Here is a 22,081-nt window from a genome sequence, read left to right as displayed (position 1 = left end):
GACATCACTTGTAGCTTGGCTCTAAGAGCCAAAGAAACAAGAGCCTTTCAGCTCATTCTCAAAAGCTTATGCCAGTGGCCACACACACATACTTTATAGGTTCCTGAACTGGGGAGGGGGAGCAAATCTTCAGCAAGATGGTACAACTGATAAATATTTTTTCCACTTTTTTTCCTCACTGTTTTAAGTTCAGTTTCTTGCTTTAGGAATTTTATTGACATGCTTATTTTAATATATCAGTTATCCTGGACAAAAAGTAATATCTAGAGTTCCCAGTTGTCCGCTGGTGGTGGGCAATCTCCTAGAGGTTTGCTCTGTTACTGATTGCTAGCAATTGGTGGGAGATGGCAAACCCCCATGTGATCACCTACCACTAGTAGGCAACCCAGGAAAGTGTGCAGTGGTGTGCTCCCAGTGAGACGTGATGTCACTCCCTCAAGTGATATCATCATGCCATCAGCAGGCATGCTTTCCAGAAGTGATGTCATCATGCCTTGCGGGAAGCATGCACACGAGAAGTCAACTCTCAGTCAGTCCCGGGTCCGTCCCTCCCATCGCGTGGGGGGGGGGGGGTGGTTATAGAGACCTAGCAGCCCGAGTGATATCGCACTTTTTTGTGAGTTAAAGCATAATATAACTATCATTTTCCCTGCTCTGAGAAAGCCGCACATTTGTGCATGCATAGTGTATTTTGGAGGAAAAAATTGGAAGCAATCTTTCCTTACATACTCCACCACTGAAATCTACGGCCTTGTAAAGTTCGTTTTAGCTTTAAAAATTTCAGAGAAAATCTTGGAGAAAGGGGGGAATATGCAGGGGGGACATGCATTCAGTTTAGTTCAGGAATATGCACATCTTGTTGGGACTTCAAGCAAGGTCACTTTGGCTACAGGCTGAAATGTCAGCAAGAATGGATGAGTCTCCATATTCAAGACATCTCATCTGTCACCCATAGGACAATGTATTATGCACTTTTAAAACAGATTAAGTGACAACAATTATTGGCAATGCGTAAACATTCCAGGCACGGCAGCCAATAGGAGACAATGTATTCCTTCCACCTACACTGAAGATTGAGATATGCTTTGAAGAACATATGGAAGGTGTTTGGTAATGAGAATACTCTTGCTTTACATCTTTGTAACCCAACTTTGAAATTAGAATAATTTTTTTTTTAAAAAATACATGCTTACTAAAGAAACCAGTAGCCCACTCCCAGATGCCATGAAACACCTTTATATAACACCTACCCTACCAGCTAATTAATGTATGATTCAAACTGCAGCTGTAATCCAATCCTGGAATCTACTTCTGTGTTGAATATCATAAATGCCTCTTAGGTGTTTCTTCTTTGGCTTCATTTCCAAAGCCCTCCAGTTCTTCCTAGTATCACTTTCACTGGATTAATCTCTCCAGTCTTTCCCATTAGACTCTCTCCCTATACCTCTTGTGTTTGAGAATGGTTAATAAGAAAATATTTTGTGTTTTCCAAGACATGCTCTGCAGAGTTTAAGAAAACATATTTTGCATCACACATCATGAATTTAAGTTTTCATTACAGTGGGAGGTGGGGAGGGGGGGAAAGGGAGGGGAATGCCAGATTGAGGTCCAGTGGGGAAAGGTGGACCTGGAGGCAGAGAAAAAGAGTGATATATGGTATAGACTTTGAATGCTTTTGGGGACCCGTAGGTCTTTCAGGTGTGACTGTATAGCCTCTCTGTTTTTTCTAAGATCTGCATACAATGCAGATAAAGATGTGAGTGTAGAGAGAAATACAGGTAAACTGGAAGCTTTATGCAATAAGTGGAAGGCAAAAATAGATGTTAACTTATGTGTACCCAGTAAACCATGTACAAAGAACGTATGCAAATTCATGGGAAGAACACAAATGGTCCACTACCTCAAAATATATGTGGTGGATTTCATGTTTGTCTATGCTGCGTCAAAATGTGCACATGAAAAGATAACATGTCAGGGAAGAGTTTTCACCTCAGTCTTTGTATTGACTCTGTGTGACTGGAGTTGGCAGAGCATCCTATTTCATCCCTTTCCCTTCATTGTTCCTGTTAGAAATCTCCCTGAATTTGCTGTCTGCTTCCTTGCTTTTGTGTGTTATACATGATGGATTATACTTTTGGAGTGCAGTATAGGCTGAATGAGGAAATGGCTAGTGGCATCTGGAGTGTAGGGGGCTAGCAAGTGAAGGTAAGTCAAATGGGCATGGAGGACGAGGACACAGTGAACTGTCCATCTTATCGCCGTCTTTGTTCCAGAAATATAATAATGACTGGTGGATAGGAAGACTGGTTAAAGAAGGTTGTGAGATTGGCTTCATTCCAAGCCCCCTTCGGTTAGAGAACATTCGAATCCAGCAGGAACAGAAGAGAGGCCGTTTTCATGGGGGGTAAGGCAAATTTTGGTGCTGTGTTTGAATGTTATCTAATTTTACCTTTTTGGCGACATCAGAAAATACTAAGAAAGGAGTTGTAAAAATGGACATAGTGTTAATTGTAGGTGAAATATTTAGAAACGGAGAGCAAAGTCCACCAAACAGCACTGATGACCACCTCCATTATTTCAGTAGTGCTGAAATAAATTTAGGTTATGCAACAAGCTGTGCTCACTGAATGGCACTGGCAGTGTTTTATGTGCCCTTTATTTCTGTATATCAATGACAACAACAACAGTTTTAGGCTTCCCCTATATACAAACTTGGCAGCTTAGAGCACATGTCTGTATGGCTTTGTTGATATGAGCAAGAAAAGAAACCACTGTCCACCCAAACCAAAGCGTTCACACCTTGGGTTACACTGACTGGCTCTTTGTCTTCCCCAAAGGACCTAGGTAAAAGGATTTTAAGGGCAGTGAGGAAAACTACATACAGCAGTCAGTGCAGTTCTATCTCACTGCATAATCGAGGCACAGCAAAACTGATGGATTAGGTGGTAGAGAATGAGGTGGTAGAAAGTTGTGTGTGGCTAAATAATTAGTAACTGTCTCTTTCATACTACTGAATACATTGAACTGGCTTATACCAAGTCAGACTGTTGGCTCATTGAGTTCAATTTTGACTGCCTACACCAGTAGTAGCTCTTTCCCATCCCCTGCATGCAAATCACATACTTTACTAGTGAGCACACTTCCTCACTGAGGTCGCCATGGGACTGCAGGGTAGTGTCTCTGTGACTAAAACAGACGTGACATGACTTTTTCTTTTCCTTGTATAGTAATTTTAGAATTATGCATCTCTTGCAGTGCAATCCTAAAAAGAGTTATTCCAGTTTAAGCTCATTGATTTCAATGGGCTTAGACTGGAGTAACTCTTCTTAGGATTGCCTTGTTAGTTCTATCTATGGGACTATTCTTTGTGCTTTTGTATCTACTCTATGCAATAAAGATTGGAAAGGCATTATGGATTATTCTGTAGGGTGTAAATGTTTTTAAAGGCCTATTGAATTTCATGAGAATGCTTAAAAAGTATTAAATGGGGAATCTTTACAATGTAGGAAATCAAGTGGGAATTCTTCATCAAGCCTTGGAGAAATGGTGTCTGGCACATTTCGAGCTACTCCCACATCCACTGGTGAGTTTGCACGCCTTGTAAAGAGAAATAATTACAACTTTGAAATCTTGTTTTGAATTGTGATGTAGAATACAATCCTACTGCACAGCTTGCTTGCCTTGTACTACTTACGTAGAGTTCGAGTGCAAGCCTTATTAAAATAAATTGAAGTTATTAAAATGATGCTTTTTTACTTTATAGCCAATGAACATTTCAAGATGATGTTTGCTGACTGCTGTGCAATAAGCATGTGTTCAATTGACTTTTGCTTCATGGTATTAGGAGAGTGCTGGTACCCTTTATGCCACACTTTTCCAGCCATGTGAAAGCTGTCAATCTGTGAACAAATCACACATGCGTAGAGGTTTATTTAAATGATTGCTGATCACCCCCCCAATACAATCTATCTCATGTGTATGTGGCCTGTAGAACAGTGGGTGTGCAGTGCTCAGCCGTTTAGATTGCCCAGATGGATCTCCAGGCATCCTAGAGGACCGATATTCTGCTGGAAAAGTTTAGTACCTTCTACAGACGAAGCACCTTGCATTAGTAGGCTTGGTACAGGCTTGTTAGATGATAGGCTGCCAAAAGAAGGCTTGTACTTGCTCAGTGAATGTCCTAGCTGTTGATTATATTGTGTTTCACTTGTACTTTGTTATCTGCCTTGAATCTCAGTCAGACAGACAGACAGACAGACAGATAACCTAATCAAGTAGGTACAGTCAGTTGCGTGAATCTTTCTCACAGCAATGTTGGACTTGTGGGGAGAATATGTGTAATTGTCATTCTTATGTGGTTTGTTTATATAATAATAATAATAACATTCGATTTATATACCGCCCTTCAGGACAACTTAATGCCCACTCAGAGCGGTTTACAAAGTGTTATTATTATTACCCCACAACAATCACCCTGTGAGGTGGGTGGGGCTGAGAGAGCTCCAGAGAACTGTGACTCGCCCAAGGTCACCCAGCTGGCTTCGTGGAGGAGTGGGGAATCAAACCCAGCTCTCCAGATTAGAGTCCCGTGCTCTTAACCACTACACCAAACTGGCTCTCTTTTAGACAGAAACTTCAGAAGGGTTTAAAATAGGACCAGCGTAAGGAGAAAATAATCATTTGAGGTTTGAATAGATAGCTCTATTTTTGAAGAGTTGTGAGTGGGATCTTGAAATGGTAAACCCATTTTTGCGAAAGGAATGAATGACTAAATACATTCACTGAACGGCCATTAAATAGCACTGCTCCTTTGGAGGAAAGTTGATGTACAGATTCATGTTCACTAATACTGGTCTACTACTTATTTGGGCTAGTTTTGAATTAACGTTAATACTTATTTTGGCTACTTTGTATTAAAAGTGCATGTTTAATTTGTGTCCTGTATGATTGTATTATGGCTAAACAAAATATTTGACTTTGCTGTTTTGATCTTTCAGCAAAACAGAAACAGAAAGTGGTAAGTCTGTTAATTTTCTCTTGTTACTAAAATTTGCATATAGCATCTTTTCAGCATTATAAATTTACTGGACATTTTCTTCTTTCAGACAGAACATATTCCTCCCTATGATGTAGTACCATCCATGAGGCCTGTTGTCCTAGTTGGCCCCTCACTAAAAGGCTATGAGGTACACATTTCAACTTACTTCTATTGAATAGAAACTTCTAGCCATCTTTAAAATATTTTAAGTAAAAATTATTTGTGATTTGACTGTAGTAACTGCCGGTCTGGAGCTGTATCTAAAAATTGGAGGTCGATTCAAGACGTAATCAATATTTGGCCTTTCCAAATTAGGCCAGTCACACAATGTCTAGCCCACATTTAATGAAGAGGGATGACGAAGAACTGTGTGCGCAAAGTAGATGGCCTTTCCCTAGTCAGGTTTGTGTCCTCTGCTTTACAAAGACCTTAGACTGCTTTTCATCATCTGGCAGGTCCAAGGCAGTTTTCAAAAGTTGCTACAAGCACTAAAAATAACAAAACCATAAAAAAGTGCCATACAGTCATCAATAAACAGAAAATATATCCCTCTAGACTGGGGACTATGTATCCTGTGTTTTTTTTAAAGCAGAATGTCTACAAAATGATAGAGGAATGAGGGAAGGGAACAGCCTTGCTTCTGTTCACCACTTAGTTTTAATGGCACAAAATGATCTGGGTCATGGAGTGGTGGAGGTATAAAATGATACTCATTTATCTAAATATTATGTAAATCGCTTTGGCCTAAGGTAGGGAGACCAGGCCTCTCTGTTCATTACCTCCTACCAATTGGCAGGGCAGCGGGGGGGTGGGGTGGGGGGACTGTGGGAAGTCAGTGTCTCGCCAGTGGCACAACACCACTTCCAGTGGCACAACACCACTTCCAGTGTCTCGCCAGTGGCACAACACCACAATCTTATCTGAATCTCGAGTGTTAGGTTGGCATCATATAAGTGATATAATGTCTCTTCCAGGTATTTGCCAGAAGTGGCATTGTGTCATTGGCATGACATCATTCCCCCCATCCCCACCCCTCCCTCTCCTGCTGGTTGCCAGCCAGTGGCTAGCAGCCCTGCCTAAAGGCTTGTTGACAGCTTATCAGCAGTTTTTGTTGATACCCAGAAAACAGAGACTGGTTGAGTGGGAGTTCCAGCGTTCAAAGAGAACTTTATTACTTAATGTATTTGCTCCCACAAACCTTATCTCTCTGCCCTTTGTGATGTATTTCTCCTCATTTCCAGCTGATTGGTAAATAGAATGTTAAAATACACACATTACCTATTCATTACATATGACCCAAATGTCTTTCCCCATGACAGCATGTCTGATGTGCTGATATCATACTTTCCCGACTCACAAAACGGCAATATTTTATCACTTGGAAAGCGTAGTTGTCCTCTGTCACATCCAGTGTCTTGGAACCTAGCTAGGTTTTTCACTGATAGAAAACACTGATAGAGGGGAGCAATTGTTACCAATCCTCCCCTCCCTTCGGCCCCCCCCCATTCTTGATTTATGTAGAAACATTTTATGTTGCCTTTCCAGAAAGCTTCAGAGGAAGCACTCAAAGTAAAAACAATACAATACAACATTAAGATCATAAAAGAAACAAAAGTTTCATAAAAGATCGTAAAAGAAACAAACTATCACAAAGATGGCTTACTTTAAAATCAGACATAAAATAAGCTGAGAGCCTACTTGGGCGTGACTACAGCACTTTGCCCGCCACTAGTAGGTGTTGGGGGCACTCGGCAGGCTGCAGCAGGAGGACATGGCCAGAAAGCCCTTCTGTGGCTGTTGTGCTGACATAGTAGAGGATCCGAGCTATTACTCTTGCAAATGCTGTGTGGAATGTGATTGTGGGAGTGTGACCAGCAATGTGTAGTGCCCGTGCATCACATTGCCTTTCTAGTTCCCACAATGCCTCTGTCAGTTTCTGAACTGTTCTCTTTATTATAACATTTTATTACATTTTTTAAAAATTAATAACCTCAGTGACAGTGTGCGCATCCACTGTGCCACGCTCCATCCCAGCAATGTTCTTTAAAAGTTTGAAAACCAACAAGGCAAGAAAGTCTCTTCTCTTGCACACGCCTCAGCCTTTACTTCTTAATAAACAAATCTCAAATATTGTATCTAACATAATTTTTACACATAAATATATGATACCTGAATATATAGATGTATAAATTATAAAAACATTAAAAAAGAGAGGAGGAATGGAAGAGGGAATTTCTTACGGGCCCTTCCTGTGGTAGAAAAGAGCAAAGGTGACATCTTAAATTGTAATGTAAGAGTAGAACTAGACATTGTGCCTGCAAATCTGTGGTCCACATTTGCTGATATAGGAAACATTCGGGGGCTGGAGAGGGCAGGGCTTAGAGAATATTGGCAGCCGGGACTGAGGGGCGCTTAACTCCTTTCTGTGCCAGTAACTGTCTTCTGTTAAGCCCTGATCTGAGGCCGGTTTTCGTCCAGCTGGTCTGATTTTTGAGCCCTGTTAGGTAAAAATCCATTTAAAGCCATTCCTGCATAATTAACAGATTGTAGATCAGGCAAACAAGTTGGCTGAAATATTGTATTTATATTGTTCTGGAATGATACATTTAATGCTATTCACCCTAATTATTTTAAATACTTTTTTGTCTGTAATTTTATAGAAGTAAGTTTTATTTTTATTTGTATGGTTTTGATGTGATATTAATTTATCTCAGGGTTTAAAAAAAAAACACTTGGGCATGGATAGGAAGGTACATGCAGTGGTGAATTGGTAGGCAGGGATTCAAAATGACTTTTTCCTTGGCAGTATTAGAATTATGCACGGAGTTTGCAATCTCCAGGCATTTGTGGGAAAAATCATTATAATAAATCATAATTGGTGGGGAAATACACTACCTCCTTTTTTCCTTTTAGAAACTTGAATCCAGATTGACATTTCCATGGATGCAAAGATTTTTACCTGCAGAGTTTAGTTATCCCCCTCTTCTTCTGTGGCAGTCTGAAATGCGCCCCCACTTCCCATTGTGTTTCTTGGCTATCCCCTGTCCTCCAGGAACAGGATTTTGAGGGACATTTTGGACTGCTGCGGGATGGTGGTGGTGAGATGGATGGAAATTCTTGTGCCTGTGGAAATGCTAATCTGGATCCAAGCCATCATATTTTCTTGTAATTTATGTACTCCCCCTTCCATTGCAAATGTTCACCCAGTTCTGTTTGTTAAATTTTATTAAACATTGTTAAACAAAGTTTTTGAACAGCAACATGATTGTCACCCATAGCAAAGACTTCCTCTTTTCCTTTATATCCATTATCTAAAGGTGGGATATTGTGCTGGTGCTGAGCATGAGCACAGACTAGTATATATGTAATGCTGAAAATAAAATACAACTGCATGTTTATCATCTACAGACATCCCAAAGCATTTCTATTAATCCTAATCCAGTTTCCTCATTCTCTCTTGTGCTGTAGAGATAAAGCTGTAGATAGGATTAGCCTGTTAGATTATAATATGTAATTTATAATATTGGCTGTTTCTCATGTATGAAGCTTATATTTCTAAATAGGCCCTAGGAGGTCAGAGATAAAAACCAAAGACCATGACTGTGAGGTATTGTATTTGTAGTTTTATAAACTGACAATAAGCAAAGTTTTCATTATCTGCTTTTCAATTAATGTTAATGTTGTGCTTAGAGATAAAATATATCCTTCAAACTTTTGTTGACTTTAATGGTGTGATACAGCTTGTTCAGTTTAAAAACCTACCTGATATCGATGTATTGTCGAAGGCTTTCACGGCCGGAGAACGATGGTTGTTGGGGGTTTTCCGGGCTGTATTGCCGTGGTCTTGGCATTGTAGTTCCTGACGTTTCGCCAGCAGCTGTGGCTGGCATCTTCAGAGGTGTAGCACCAAAAGACAGAGATCTCTCAGTGTCACAGTGTGGAAAAGATGTAGGTCATTTGTATCTACTCAGGAGGGGTGGGGTTGAGCTGAGTCATTCTGTAAGAGTTTCCCAGGGTGTGGAATGCCAATGGCGGGAGGCTTCACTGTATCCTGAGGCGGTTCCGCCTCAGGATACAGTGAAGCCTCCCGCCATTGGCATTCCACACCCTGGGAAACTCTTACAGAATGACTCAGCTCAACCCCACCCCTCCTGAGTAGATACAAATGACCTACATCTTTTCCACACTGTGACACTGAGAGATCTCTGTCTTTTGGTGCTACACCTCTGAAGATGCCAGCCACAGCTGCTGGCGAAACGTCAGGAACTACAATGCCAAGACCACGGCAATACAGCCCGGAAAACCCCCAACAACCATCTACCTGATATCGTTTTAAATAAATGTATTACAGGCTGTTCCTTGAATTATTCTTCTCTATATGAAATATGTAAAGGAGAAAAATCTGACTTGGGTTTCATGGGATTCTAAACCCCCATGAGACCAACTAATGAGACTCCTCAAATGAAGGTGTCCAGAATCTGACATGTATCCTACCACACTGTGCACGGAATGCAGAGTTTTCCTGTCTTCCTTTCTTTCCTGCAGACCTTTTCAATACATGGAAAGATCATTCGCAGATAGGAATCCCATTCCTCCAGTGGTGGCAGGGGATCCCCCATTCTCAGCCTCCCCCCCCCACCTTTCATCTGGCAGGTGGGGAGAAGGGCATGGGAATGGGGCAAGAACCCCCCAGAGCATGCTCCCACACTCTCTAGAACACTTTTGCATTGTGCCGAGAATTACATCATTCCCGGCATGATGTGGAAGTGCGGGATTGCACCAGGGGTCAATGGGGTAAAAATCGGCCCCCAATCAGCCCCTGGCTTCCACATTGCACTGGAATGGCATCATTCTCAGTGCGACATGGAGGTAAGTCTCCCGATCAGACCCCCATCACATGCCCCCCTGTTCCCTGTTTTCATACCTAGGGGACCTCTTCCCAGAGTCACAGGACCTATACGGAGAAATAGCTGCATAGATTGGATGGCTGAAGAGAAGGACAAGAGGATAAAATTTCTTTTCCTTCTTCTACAAGTGCAGCTCTGCTGAAGTATGGAGTTGATTTCATTCCCTTGGCCCTCCTCCCTCTAGTCCACCAAACCAATCCGGCTGTCCTATTTCACTGCTTGGCATCTTTTCAATGGGTATTGCTCAACTGCTTTGCCTCCTGAAATAAAAAAGTAGTACTGTATTAATGTTGATTGTTTTATTATACTTTTATGTCAAAGATGCAGAGCTTATTTGGTTTCAAATTATCATTGTTGCATCCCATTATTGTATCCCATTTTTGGATACTTCTTTAAAAAAACAACAACCATGGATTGCATGCAACATTTTTGTTCCACTAAAGATGGAGCTAGATTCAGCTAGTGCAGAGTGCAGAGTATGTCTTGTTGAATGCTAAATGCTTCTGGCATTAGGGGAAGGCTCCATCATTAGCAAAAGAGAAATGTTGGATCCAACCTGTGAGGTTTAGTGAATAGAATGTTGTACTGAGATCTTAGTGTAAGTTCCTCTTCACCTAACATTTCTTGCAGGAGTTGCCTATAAAGATAAAATGATAAGCCTCATGTATGCAATGATGATGGAAAGACAGCCACAAAAAGCATGTCATAAATAAAGAGATATTAAAATGATTGTAATTCAGACAAAAAATTAAAACGTGAATTTGCCAAAGCAATGTTTCTGTAGCCCAATCAAGTGCCTGCAAGAACAGCAGATTCTCTGTGGTTGTTCAGGCAAGGACACATCTTGTGAAAAGAGTGAAACTCTGCTGCTACCATCTAATGGTGACAATTAATAGAACTTTTAGAAAATTCATTTACATTAATATCTTGATCTCCCCTCCTCTTCCTTCCCCACGGGTTAAAAGTCCTAGTCAGATTGAGTCCTGCCACCTACCTAGGGATGCCAGCCCTGCAGTGGGGGTGAGGAATTCCCTGCCCCCATCTTTCGCCCCCTGGCCCTGCTCACCTGGCTGGCGGGAGGAAAGGAGGGGGAGGCAGGCAGGATCCACTGCAGCACGTGGCAAAAGCTACAGGGTCTCAGCGGGGGCCAAATCGGGGCCAAACATAGTGAAAATGCTGTGTTTAGGGCCTTTTTTGCCCCTGCTGAGACCCCATCACTTCCATTTTTAAAGCAGAAGGGATGACATCTGGGCCTCTGAACTGCATGTGCACATAAGAGGGCCTGCAACATGACCCCCATCCCCCACTTTGGAGGTAAGGGGGGGCTGGAAATCCTACCTCAGGCCCCTTAAACTTCATGTCATTATCTAGCAAGCTTTGGAGATGTAATATATATAGCAAGGATGGTTTGCCAATGTATTTTGTTAAACCTCTTCTTGTACAAATTAAGATAGCAGAGAAAACACCATTTGGATGGTCTTCCACTTGCAAATATTGGGATGAATCAGAAAAACTGCAAGCACTTGCCATAATGTCTGATTGTGTCAATATATCTGGAAATGATTTGACAGTCTTGAGTTTAAAGGAGAGCTAACCTATGGGCGGTATTGCAGTTCAAACATTTATTATCGGTGTAAAGGGCAATGTCCTGACTTTCCACTTTTTTTTCTTACTTTGGGCTTCTCTCTCTCTCTCTCTCTCTCTCTCTCTCTCTCTTGTCAATCTTCTTTCCTCCATCTTCCTCATCCTTGACAAGGTGACAGACATGATGCAGAAAGCCCTCTTTGACTTCTTGAAGCACAGGTTTGATGGGAGGTGAGAAAAATAAGGTTCTTTTTCATGTCCCCGTGTGTTAAATATTTTTTTCTTTAATTCAAAATGACTTCAAATGTGTATTTCAGTACACTTTTTTAAGCCAATAATGTATGCGTGTGTTTATGTGTGCGCGCACATATATATATTTGCGTGACATTAAAATATAGCTATATCCAATTACTTTAAAATTGTGTAACAACATTCAGTACAGTTGCAGAAATCTTACTAGAGCTACTTTGGTGTAGGGTTAAGAGCAGCAGGACTCTAATCTGGAGAATTGGGTTTGATTCCCCACTCCTCTGCTTGAAGCCAACCGACTGACCTTGGGTCAGGCACAGCTCTCTCAGAGCTCTCTCAGCCCCACCCACCTCACAGGGTGAAAGTTGTAAAGATAATAATAACACATTTTGTAAACTGCTCTGAGTGAGGCGTTAAGTTGTCCTGAAGAGCAGTATATATATTATTGTTATTACAGCAGAATTGAGTTTTGAACCTTTAATAAACCAAAATTGAAAAACAGAGGTATGCACATGAACATATGCAGCCACCTTATACTGAGAGTCAAACTTCATGAAATGAATTACATGCTTATGACATGTGAATGCACTGTCATGAGTTTCCCCGTTGCTTCCCTGTTCATTCACACCCTGTAGCCACATTGCACTTGATCCCGTGCTCGGATCGGCACGTATTTCTTCCCCGTCCTGCCCAGATGAGAGATGGTATGCCATGCTGCACCTTCTCTTTGCACATGTTCAAACCTTCCTCTGCAGCTTTTCTGAGAGGGGGACTTGTTTCCTCAATTGGATGTATTGGGGAAAAAAACCCATCGGGTTTCATGGAGGGGGCTGAAATTGGGGGTTCCACACCTCTGCTGAGATCTTGCAGCTTGGCCCACCAGGAAGGGGTAACCAATAGGGTGAAAACACACCAGTAGGTAAATGTATCAAAAATATTATAATGGAGTACCAACTCTCAAAATACAGTGAACACAATCAACATGCATGACTCATTGTGATTACTTGGATATTGATCGTTGTAAATGATATGACTCGAGATATTTGCTTGATTTATGTCTATGGTGGTTATACGTCACTCCTGATGACATGGCATATATGAAACAGCGGAATCCAACCGGCACTGTCTATCGGACGTTTTGGGCTACACTTGTCACAGCCCTTTGGATACAGCTCCACCTAGAAGGAAAGCACAGTGTCATTGACTTATTTGATTATTCCCATGGATTATGGACTTGTGGGACTTACCCTTGGACGTCTTCCTACTTTAAGTACTGTGTGTATAATGCACAGAGGTACATGGTTTCATTGTTAATGTGTACCTGGTTTTGCACTTTTGATTTTTGTTGATTGTGTTGACTGTATTTTGAGAGTTGGTACTCCATTATAATATTTTTTATACATTTACTGACTGATTTTTCCCTACTGGTGTGTTTTCACCCTGTTGGTTATCTTTGCGAGTAGGTTCCTCTTCTGTGTCCACCAGGAAGGGGGGCATCTGTGCAAAGGGGGGTGGGCAATCCCCACTTCGGGAGCCAGGCAGCATTTCTCACTGTCAGCCAGAATCAACTTTTTCCTGCCTGTTTGTCCCCAGCCACCTCTGATCTCCATTATCTATGGGGAAAATTATAGAGACTATCCAGAGGGATAGGGGTGGTATTTTGTAAAATAAATCTACAACATTTTCAGGGGACCTACTGCTAACTGTCCTCTAAAGACCCCCCAAGTTTCAAGGAGATTGGACCTTGAGGAGCCATTTTAGCCCCCCCTCCAAAGATGACGCCATCAGCCACTCCATTTTTTACTATTGTGGAGAGAAAATGACAGCAACTGGGGAAACCCGTTGATCATGTCTTTCCTGGGGTTCAAGAGGACAGTGAGGAGTAGGTCTCCTGCAAATTTGGAGAATTTTGCTTGCAAAATGCCACCCCAGCCCCCAAGACAGCTTCCCTAGTTTTCGCTACAGAGAATAATGGAGATTGGAGGTGGCTGGGGGCACCTTCTTTCAGGGACCATAAAGTGGCCCCCCAAAGCTCAATCTTCATGAAACATTGGGAGTCTTTAGAGAACAGCTATAATGAGGTCCCCAGCAAATTTGGTAAAATTCGGTCCTAAAATGTCCCCCCAGACCCCCGGAAAGCCCCATATTGCATTTCCCATTGGAAATAATGGCCAAATTTTACCCAATTAGCTCTTTATTGCCGAGCCAAACTGGAAAACAAGTACTCCCCCCATCCCATCCTTTTCAGGTTCGTGTATCTGGTATGTTTCTGAACTTTTGCTCAGATGCTTAATCATGTTGCCACAGTCTTTCTTCCCACCTCCTCTTTATCCTGACCAAAGATGCTGCATGGAGAGGACAATGATGAAGATGGGGGCCGGGGAGAGTGCAGGAAGGAGGAGTAGGGAGGCGGCAGCATCAATAAGAAAACAGGACAATTTAAAACATGCTGTATTAAAAGCAAAACAGTTTGAGTGTAAGCTGGATCTAAGGGCAAAAAGAGGGGAGAGGGAAGCAGAAGCCGCTCAAAATTGATGCTCTGCAATGTCAACTTGCTGATTATGACCATGGACATTCACAACCATAACTACACCAGTTCCCCAACACGCGCACGAACTAGGGCTACAGGACACGTGTTCACCCAGGGTAAAATGGAGACGGGCAGGTAGGAGCAGACTTGATTCTAGACACTCATATTGCCTCGTGTAACTCGTCTAGTGTGGTTTGGCTCTGAATCAGACCATTGGTCTGTCAAGGTCAGGATTGCCTGGCAGTGGCTCTCCATGGTCTATGGTAGAGGTCTTTCCTGTCTACTGCTACCGAATCCTTTAATAGGAGACTCTGGGATTGAATTCAGGACCTTCTGCTTTTAAAGCAGATGCTCTGACCTGGAGCCTTCCCTCCCTGGGTAATAGATCAAACGTACTTATTTTTCTCCAAGAAAAGCTGTCAATTGACAGTCTGTGTATTTATTCAGCTTCAAAATACAGGCTCGAGTCCGATTGCACCTTAGAGACCAACTAGATTTCCAAGGTATGTGCTTTTGAGAATCAAATCTCCCTTTGTCAGAAGAAAGCTTTGACTCTCAAAAGCTTATACCCTGGAAATCAGTTGGTTTCTAAGGTGCAACTGGACTCAGCTCTTGTTCTTCTACTGTAGACCAGCATGGCTTCCCATCTGAAACTAAAATAGAGACTGCTCGCTGCTATGATGCACCAGTTAATAGGAAAATACCTCCAGAAGCTCAGGTGCTGTATCAAGTAATAGGTTAAATTTCCTGTATAGCTACAAAAGTGGAGGATGCAGGAAGAAGGTGGGTGGAATACATAGAGGCCAGCACTGGAATAGAGAAGCTTGAGTACAAAGCAAAAAATATATAATAATACGTAAGTCTTTTTGTTGAAATGTTGGCTCTTGGTAATCCTGCTGTCTGGTGACCCTGCAATCCATCACTGCACAGAATCTGTTCTGTCAGGGCTTCAGAAATGTAGGTCGCTAGAACTTGGTGTCCATCTTCACTAACTCTCCCAGTGGCTGAAATTATCCTCTTCAGTTCAAGAGACTGCTGTGTTCATAGAGTTTATGCTACTCTCACACGAATGAGGGAAGGTTAGCCAATTACTCCTCCTTCCCAAAGCTCCTCCCCACTCCATGGCACATGGCATATTATTCTGGAAGATCCCCTAACTCTCAGCATCAGCTTCTTAATGCAGTAGTGTAGGAATTGTTTGCCGAAAGTGGTAAATATTGCCTCCATGAACTCACTTCATTTGTGGAAGCCTTGAGTTGATTGATTGATCTGTTTACCAAAATAAAAATGAAAAAGAACCACCACCTCCCCTTTTAAAAAATCAAGGTTGAAAACAAGACTCCTTCAAATCATAATATTGCTGTACTTGGTTCCCAAATTGCTATTTGTTGGATTAACCCAGTTTAACACGTTTATAAAACTGAATGTAAAACTGAAAATAAATCTGATTGCAACCTGGCACTTGAGTACCTATCTGGAATAGAGAAAATTTAAACGGTGTGCAGAATATACTGCTGAAGGCAGCCGATTTGTGCTCAGTAGTGAGAAATAAAACTACAGCTTGGAAAAAAGAGTGTCCAGAAAGTAAGATGTGACCTCAGCTTGCTTTTTAAAAAGTATACAGTTATTCAAACAAATATGAAATGGATTTTTCCCCTTTCTTAAAGGACAGATGTCTTTTAATTTCTTAAAGTGTGCTCAGTTTATAAGGTTGAAGCATTTTAGGAAGGGCACATCTTATTCTGAATTTAAGTATTTCTGTTCCCCCCGCCCTCCCCCCCACCCCGAGATCTGGAAGAGTAACATTAAGCCTACTTTGGATTCACCAAGACAATAAAAATATCTCTTCTTTTAATGCTTCCACAATGTTTGTTTATAACATATTGTTTGATAGGAAAGTCTGTATCTTACCATTATCAACCAACAATGCCCTTCTGGTTTGGAAGGGAAAGGACACATACTTCACATACAGAAAGTTCCAGGTCCAACCCTCTGCATTTCCGCCCCCTCCCCAAAAAAGACCTCAGATAAGATGGCCAGGAAAGACCTCTCTGTACTTGAGATTATATCTACTCTTATTTATCTAGTACCATTTTTATCCCACCCTTCTAAGGAATTCAGAGTGACATTCATATTTTCCTCTGTTCTGTTTTACTCTCAAAACAGCCCTGTGAAGTATCTTAGACTGAGGGGAAATGACTAGTTCAAGGTCACCTAACAAGCTTTGTTGTTGAGCAGGATTTTGAACTTCGGTTTCCCTGTTGCTAATTCAACCACATAACTACTATACTGTCACTGACCCTGGAAAACTAGTGCCAGTGAGAGACTTCCTTTGTGTGTGGGGGGGGGGAGTGGTGGCCAGCAATATCATAACGTCACTAGCAAAGCAGTGATATCACTTCCAACACAACCTAGAAGTGACATCATCGAAGAGGAGGTGATGCTCTACCATTTTCCCAAAACTCTATGGTTTAGCCATACTGTCTGGGTGAATGCTACAGTATCATCCAACACAATGACATCACTTCCAGGTTGTGTTAGAAGTGAGACTATGCAGTATAAACACTAGCAGTGTTTATTCCCCTCCCCCTGATTTCTCCAGGATCCCCCCCCCCCCCACTACCCAGCTGACGAGCATCCAGGAGAGCTGGTGGATGATAGGAGGTCTCCAAACAAAGTAGGAGACCTGGCCTCCTGGCTGCCAATAGAAAACACTTTGTTAGATAGTCTATTGTAGCATAAAGAAGCTCCATATTTTCATCTGTTTAGTGGTAAACTAATCTCACAATCCCATACATCTTTGCTTCTCAATTTTTCTCCAGTAATATAAAAACAAAGACTAGGGGAATTTTTTTAAATTTTGTAAAACATCAGAACACTGTGGAAGACCAGTGGTAGTGTATCCCCTCAATAGATATTAAATATTCCTAAAATAGTAGGCTTGTGTATCATCCCTGAGATGGAGAGCCCAATCTTATCATTTCTATTAACTCATCATCTGATAGAATTAAAAGATTTCAGGCAGTCATAAAGATCAAATAAAGATATTGGTGCTTATGGAATATAGGATCCAAGGGGTTTTTTTTTACTGTTGCATGAAACGCACAAGGAAAGAAAAATATATACTGTGTTGCAAGATTTTAAACTGAGTTCCTGACAAATGTTCAGAATTTCAGTAGTTCTTACACTGAAGTTATATAGTGTCACTATTATATATATTATATAATGTCAAATTTTAGTTCTGCATGCACTGTTGTTAATTATAACTTGCCTCCTGCTGTGCAAGAATGATGGCCGAGCATAATAGTAGTAGTTCATCTTCATCTCTTCCTGTGCAGTCCCACATGGAACTGCACATGCACAGGCCAGACATGGTGAAAGGCATTCAAGCTTTAGAGCCCTATAAAAGGGTGCTTCCCCCTCTCCACACATGTGCAGCTATTCCTCCCCCCCCCCAATTGCATGCACTTAAAAGGAAAGGTGCCCCACCCTTTCCCACATTTCTCTTTTTGCTGCCATTGGGAAAGGTTCTTCTGCTGGCATTCCATTCACCTCGGATAGAAGACATGTCTCAGAAATCTTTTTTCAAAAAATGCTTGCAGTGCGTGACAAAGATGCCTCACACTGATGAGCAATGAATTATGCACACCCAAGACCAGAATCAATAGAGCCTCAAGGCTCAAAGTCACTCTTTGGAAGAAGGTCTTAGCTGGTTTGGATATCCCAGTGGCAAAGTCATCCACGCCACACAAGTCTCAATCTGATTCCAAGAACCCCTTGGTCTCGACCAGTAAATCTGGTGTTGTGAAATCCCACTTCCCTGCATGGATGGTTCAGATTCTGGATGGACCACAAAACCGGTCCCCAGTTCCAGCCTACCTCAGTTGCTCCTCATCAGAACACAAAGAAAAGACCAAGCATCTGAAGCGATTGGCTTCATCCTCATCTTCATCAAGCCAAAAGAAGAGTTGCCTCTGCACCTCAGCACTGACCTTGGGTGCAACACCATCAGGTCCAGAGGAGGAAACTACTGAAATCCCTCACACACCCTCCCTGCTGCCTATGCCCTCACTCCGTGAAGAGGAGGAGCCCTTCCTCTACCTGATGAAATTACAGATCTGATCTCAGTTCCTCCCCCCACTTCAGTCATCTCCAGCTTTCCAAGTGCTCAGCCCCAGGCAATAACTGCTGCCTGCCCCTCTCAACCAGCCCCTTCCGTCCTGGTTCTGTGGCCACCAAGCACAGCACCGTCTGCCACTCAGATGGTCTTATGGCAGGACTTGCTTATCTTTCTCCAGTCCATGGCATCTGCAACCCCATCGCTGCTCCGGTTCCAACCATGCCGCTGGTCCCAGCCATGCCTTCTGCATCCATCCATGCCGTTGGCCCCAACAATGCTCCCGTTCTCTCAGTTCCAGCATCGTGCTGACACTTTTTCAGATTCAGAAGAGGAGGAGATGATCATACTCTGACCATACTGAATTGGCTTCCAATCCCTTGCCTGAGGAGTCAGTGGGGCATTTGACTCTCTCCTTACGCGTGGAGGATTATCACATCTTCAACAAGTTGATGATGTCCCAAATGGCCAGGGCACTAGAACTAGATATCTCAACCTTGACTCCAAAGCCAAAGAGCAAAGTTCTCTAGGCTCTGTATTCAGACATCCCTGCATCCATAGCCTTCCCTGCTGTTGAAGACTTACTGAACATAGCCAGAGGTATATGGGACAAGCCTGCTTCAGTTCCCATCGCATCCAAGATTAACTGAACATTTGTACAAATGAAAGCAACAGGACTGCAGTTTCCTTTTCACCCACCCCTGTCTTTACTGGTGGCTGAAGAGGAAGGAAAAGGCACAGTACCACTATGGATCACAGTAAGCCTCAGCTGCCAGAGAAGGGCTCTGAGTAGGAAACTACTCCTCTGCCAGATCACCAATAATCAAGCGATCATGAGATCATACAAACTTTTCCTGTGGGAGCATTTGTCTACCTATCTCCAACACCTCCCAGAGGAATACCAAGCCCTCACCAAGGTCCTTCAGGGCAAGGCCATCAAGCTAGCCAAGCAACAAATGTCAACAAGCCTCCTGTTAATCGATACCAAAGTCAGCAGCACCAGCACCAGTTCAGCCCTTTAAGGTGCTCACCTTACCAATAGCCACTCTCCAGAAATCATCCTAATCCTCACTTCCCCAGTGGGAAGTCTTCCTCTAAACCATGTCCAAAGCAGCCTCAATCACTATTGCCAAAAGCCTTCACAGCAAGGCCCAAAATTGTTATTCTTACTGACCAACCCACCAAGCCACTTCCCATTCCATAATAGATTGAGTTCATTCTATCCACTGAGGGAGGACATTACCAATGACTCCTGGGTCATTGTTAGATTGGGGGTACAGGCTTTTTGAACTACCACCCCCATCTTTCCTTACCAAAAACAATTGCAGATAGTCCTATAGAACTACAATAGGCCACAGACAAGTTGCTTGCCAAAGGGGCTATTGAAAGGGTACCTGAGGAACACTCCATGTGTGGGTTTTACTCCAGATACTTTCTAGTCAATAAAAAAGATGGGCAAATCTGTCCCATCCTGGACCCACACAAATTGAATACGTTTCTGAAAGTTGAAAAATTTAAAATGTTAACATTACCCAAAGTTTTACAGTTGTTAGAATTAAACGTTCGGTTTGTTCTGTCGGATCTCAAAGGTTCCTATTTCCAGTTTGGTGTGGTGGTTAAGAGCAGCAAGACTCTAATCTGGAGAACCAGATTTGATTCCCCACTCCGCCGCTTGAAGCCAGCTGGGCGACCTTGAGTCAGTCACAGCTTTTCAGAGCTCTCTCAGCTTCACCCACCTCACAGGGTGATTGTTGTGAGGGTAATAATAACATACTTTGTAAACCACTCTGAGTGGGTGTTAAGTTTTCTTGAAAGGTGATATATAAATTGAATGTTATTATTATTATTATATATCCATTCACTCTAGCCATAGAAAGTATATATGTTTTGAGTGCGGTGCTGTGCCAGACTCAACTCCTCCACAGGCAAAGCCTGCCTTCCTGAGAAAAGAGCCAAATCTGTACGAATTATTGCACAACTCTTCATTAGGGTGTGTTTCCAAATGGCACTAATGATACAAATAGGCCTAATGACCTCGATTGCTGCTGTAGTTCCTTTTACGCATTTGGATATGAGGCTATTTCAAAATTGGTTCATCTGTAGATTCAACCCCATTACCCATGCACAGGAGTGAAGGTTCTCCATTCCTAGATCTATAACCCTCCAACTTGTTTAGGGGCAGTCCATTTGGGAAACACCCACTTGAGATCACAGTAACGACTGATGCATCTCTCCAGGGATGGGGTTCCCTCTGCGGAAACAGTTCAGCACAAAGGGTATGGTCACCTTCAGAATCTTGTTTGCACATTAATGTCCTAGAGTTACAGGCCATTTGTCACTCCTTTGCTTCCTTTGCAAGTATTGTTCAAAACAGGAGGGTGCAGGTGCTCTCAGACAATATAACTGCCCTCCACTACCCAAACAAGCAAGGGGACACAGCTTCCCTCTAACTCTGCAAAGAAGTTGTGAAACTTTGGGAGTGGGCAATCCGCAGCAATGTGTCCTTACAGGCTATCCATATTTGGGGCACAGAGAACTGCAGGGCAGATATGCTCAGCAGAGTTCTAGCACATGGTCCCTATCTGTAAAATATTTCCTACCAATTTTTCAACAGTGGGGGTTCCGCAGTATAGACCTGTTGGCCACAGCTGTCAACACCAAAGCTGAAACATTTCGCTCCCTAGGGGTGTGACCCAAACTCACTTGGGGATGCCTTCCAAGTACCTTGGACTGGAGATCTATTCTGTGCCTCCCCACCCACCCCACTTACACCTGGAGTGCTTTGCAGGGTCAAACAGTACAGGACTCACTGCATACTTGTTGCTTCCTTCTGGCCTAACCAAGAATGGCACCCAACCCTCCTAGCTATGGCACAGGGCAGATACGGTCATCTCCCCCCACCCACGCCAGTCCTCCTCTACAGGGGGCAGATCTTCCATCATTATGTGACCAAGCTGACACTCACAGCTTAAAGCCAAAGGAGAGAGAAAAACTCTCACTGAAGGAACAAAAATCAGTTACTACATACATAAATATTTATCAAGTGCTTTAGTGCCAAAGTGCTAATAAATATCATTGGGGTTGTTCCCTGGCATGTTGGTTCCACCTATGGAGAAAACACATCCAAGAGGTTAACAAGCTTCACATACTTACCTGAGATGGATGAAGTTCCCTTCTTCGTCTTGCCACACCTGCAAGAAGTAAAGACAAAGACTGCATTAAGGGTATCCTATGGACTGTGACTTTGTGTCTTTGATGTGTTTTGAATGATATTTTGCATTGTTTGGTTGCTTCATATATATTGTTTACTGTATATAGACATAATTTATTGGTCTGCTTAGATTGTGTACTTATTGTTATAACTATGATATTTATTAGTACTTTGGCACTAGAGCACTTTATAAATATTTATATATGTGGTAATTGTTTTTTGTTCTCTCAGTGAGAGTTTTCTCTCTCCTTTGGCATTGGGTTCTATTTGGGGGTTGCTTCCTTGCTTTTTGTTCTGAATCTCACAGCTTGGCTGTTATACCTGGAAACTGCTTTTTCTTCCCTGAGGTATGAGATATAATCCTTAATGCAAGAAAGAGCCCCACCCATATGGCTTGTGGCCTTAAACAGCAAAGTTGCCCTCCAAGATACAAGAGAAAGGCGAA

General features: G+C 42.5%; 1 protein-coding gene across 1 annotated transcript in view; it reads left to right on the top strand.

Annotated features, from left to right (window-relative positions):
• Positions 1-22,081, top strand: part of CACNB4 (calcium voltage-gated channel auxiliary subunit beta 4) — a 229,277-nt gene that overhangs the window by 172,310 nt on the left and 34,886 nt on the right. Inside the window, exons 5-9 of the mRNA XM_054972236.1 lie at positions 2,274-2,404; positions 3,507-3,583; positions 4,998-5,017; positions 5,106-5,186; positions 11,702-11,760. Of these exons, the coding sequence (XP_054828211.1) occupies positions 2,274-2,404; positions 3,507-3,583; positions 4,998-5,017; positions 5,106-5,186; positions 11,702-11,760 (368 nt within the window). The remainder of the gene's footprint in view (positions 1-2,273; positions 2,405-3,506; positions 3,584-4,997; positions 5,018-5,105; positions 5,187-11,701; positions 11,761-22,081) is intronic.

Source organism: Eublepharis macularius, chromosome 2, assembly GCF_028583425.1.
Source record: "Eublepharis macularius isolate TG4126 chromosome 2, MPM_Emac_v1.0, whole genome shotgun sequence".
In the NCBI taxonomy this organism is placed as follows: domain Eukaryota; kingdom Metazoa; phylum Chordata; class Lepidosauria; order Squamata; family Eublepharidae; genus Eublepharis; species Eublepharis macularius.
The sequence above is the reverse complement of the archived record's forward strand: the minus strand, read 5'-3'. Positions and strand labels throughout refer to the sequence as shown.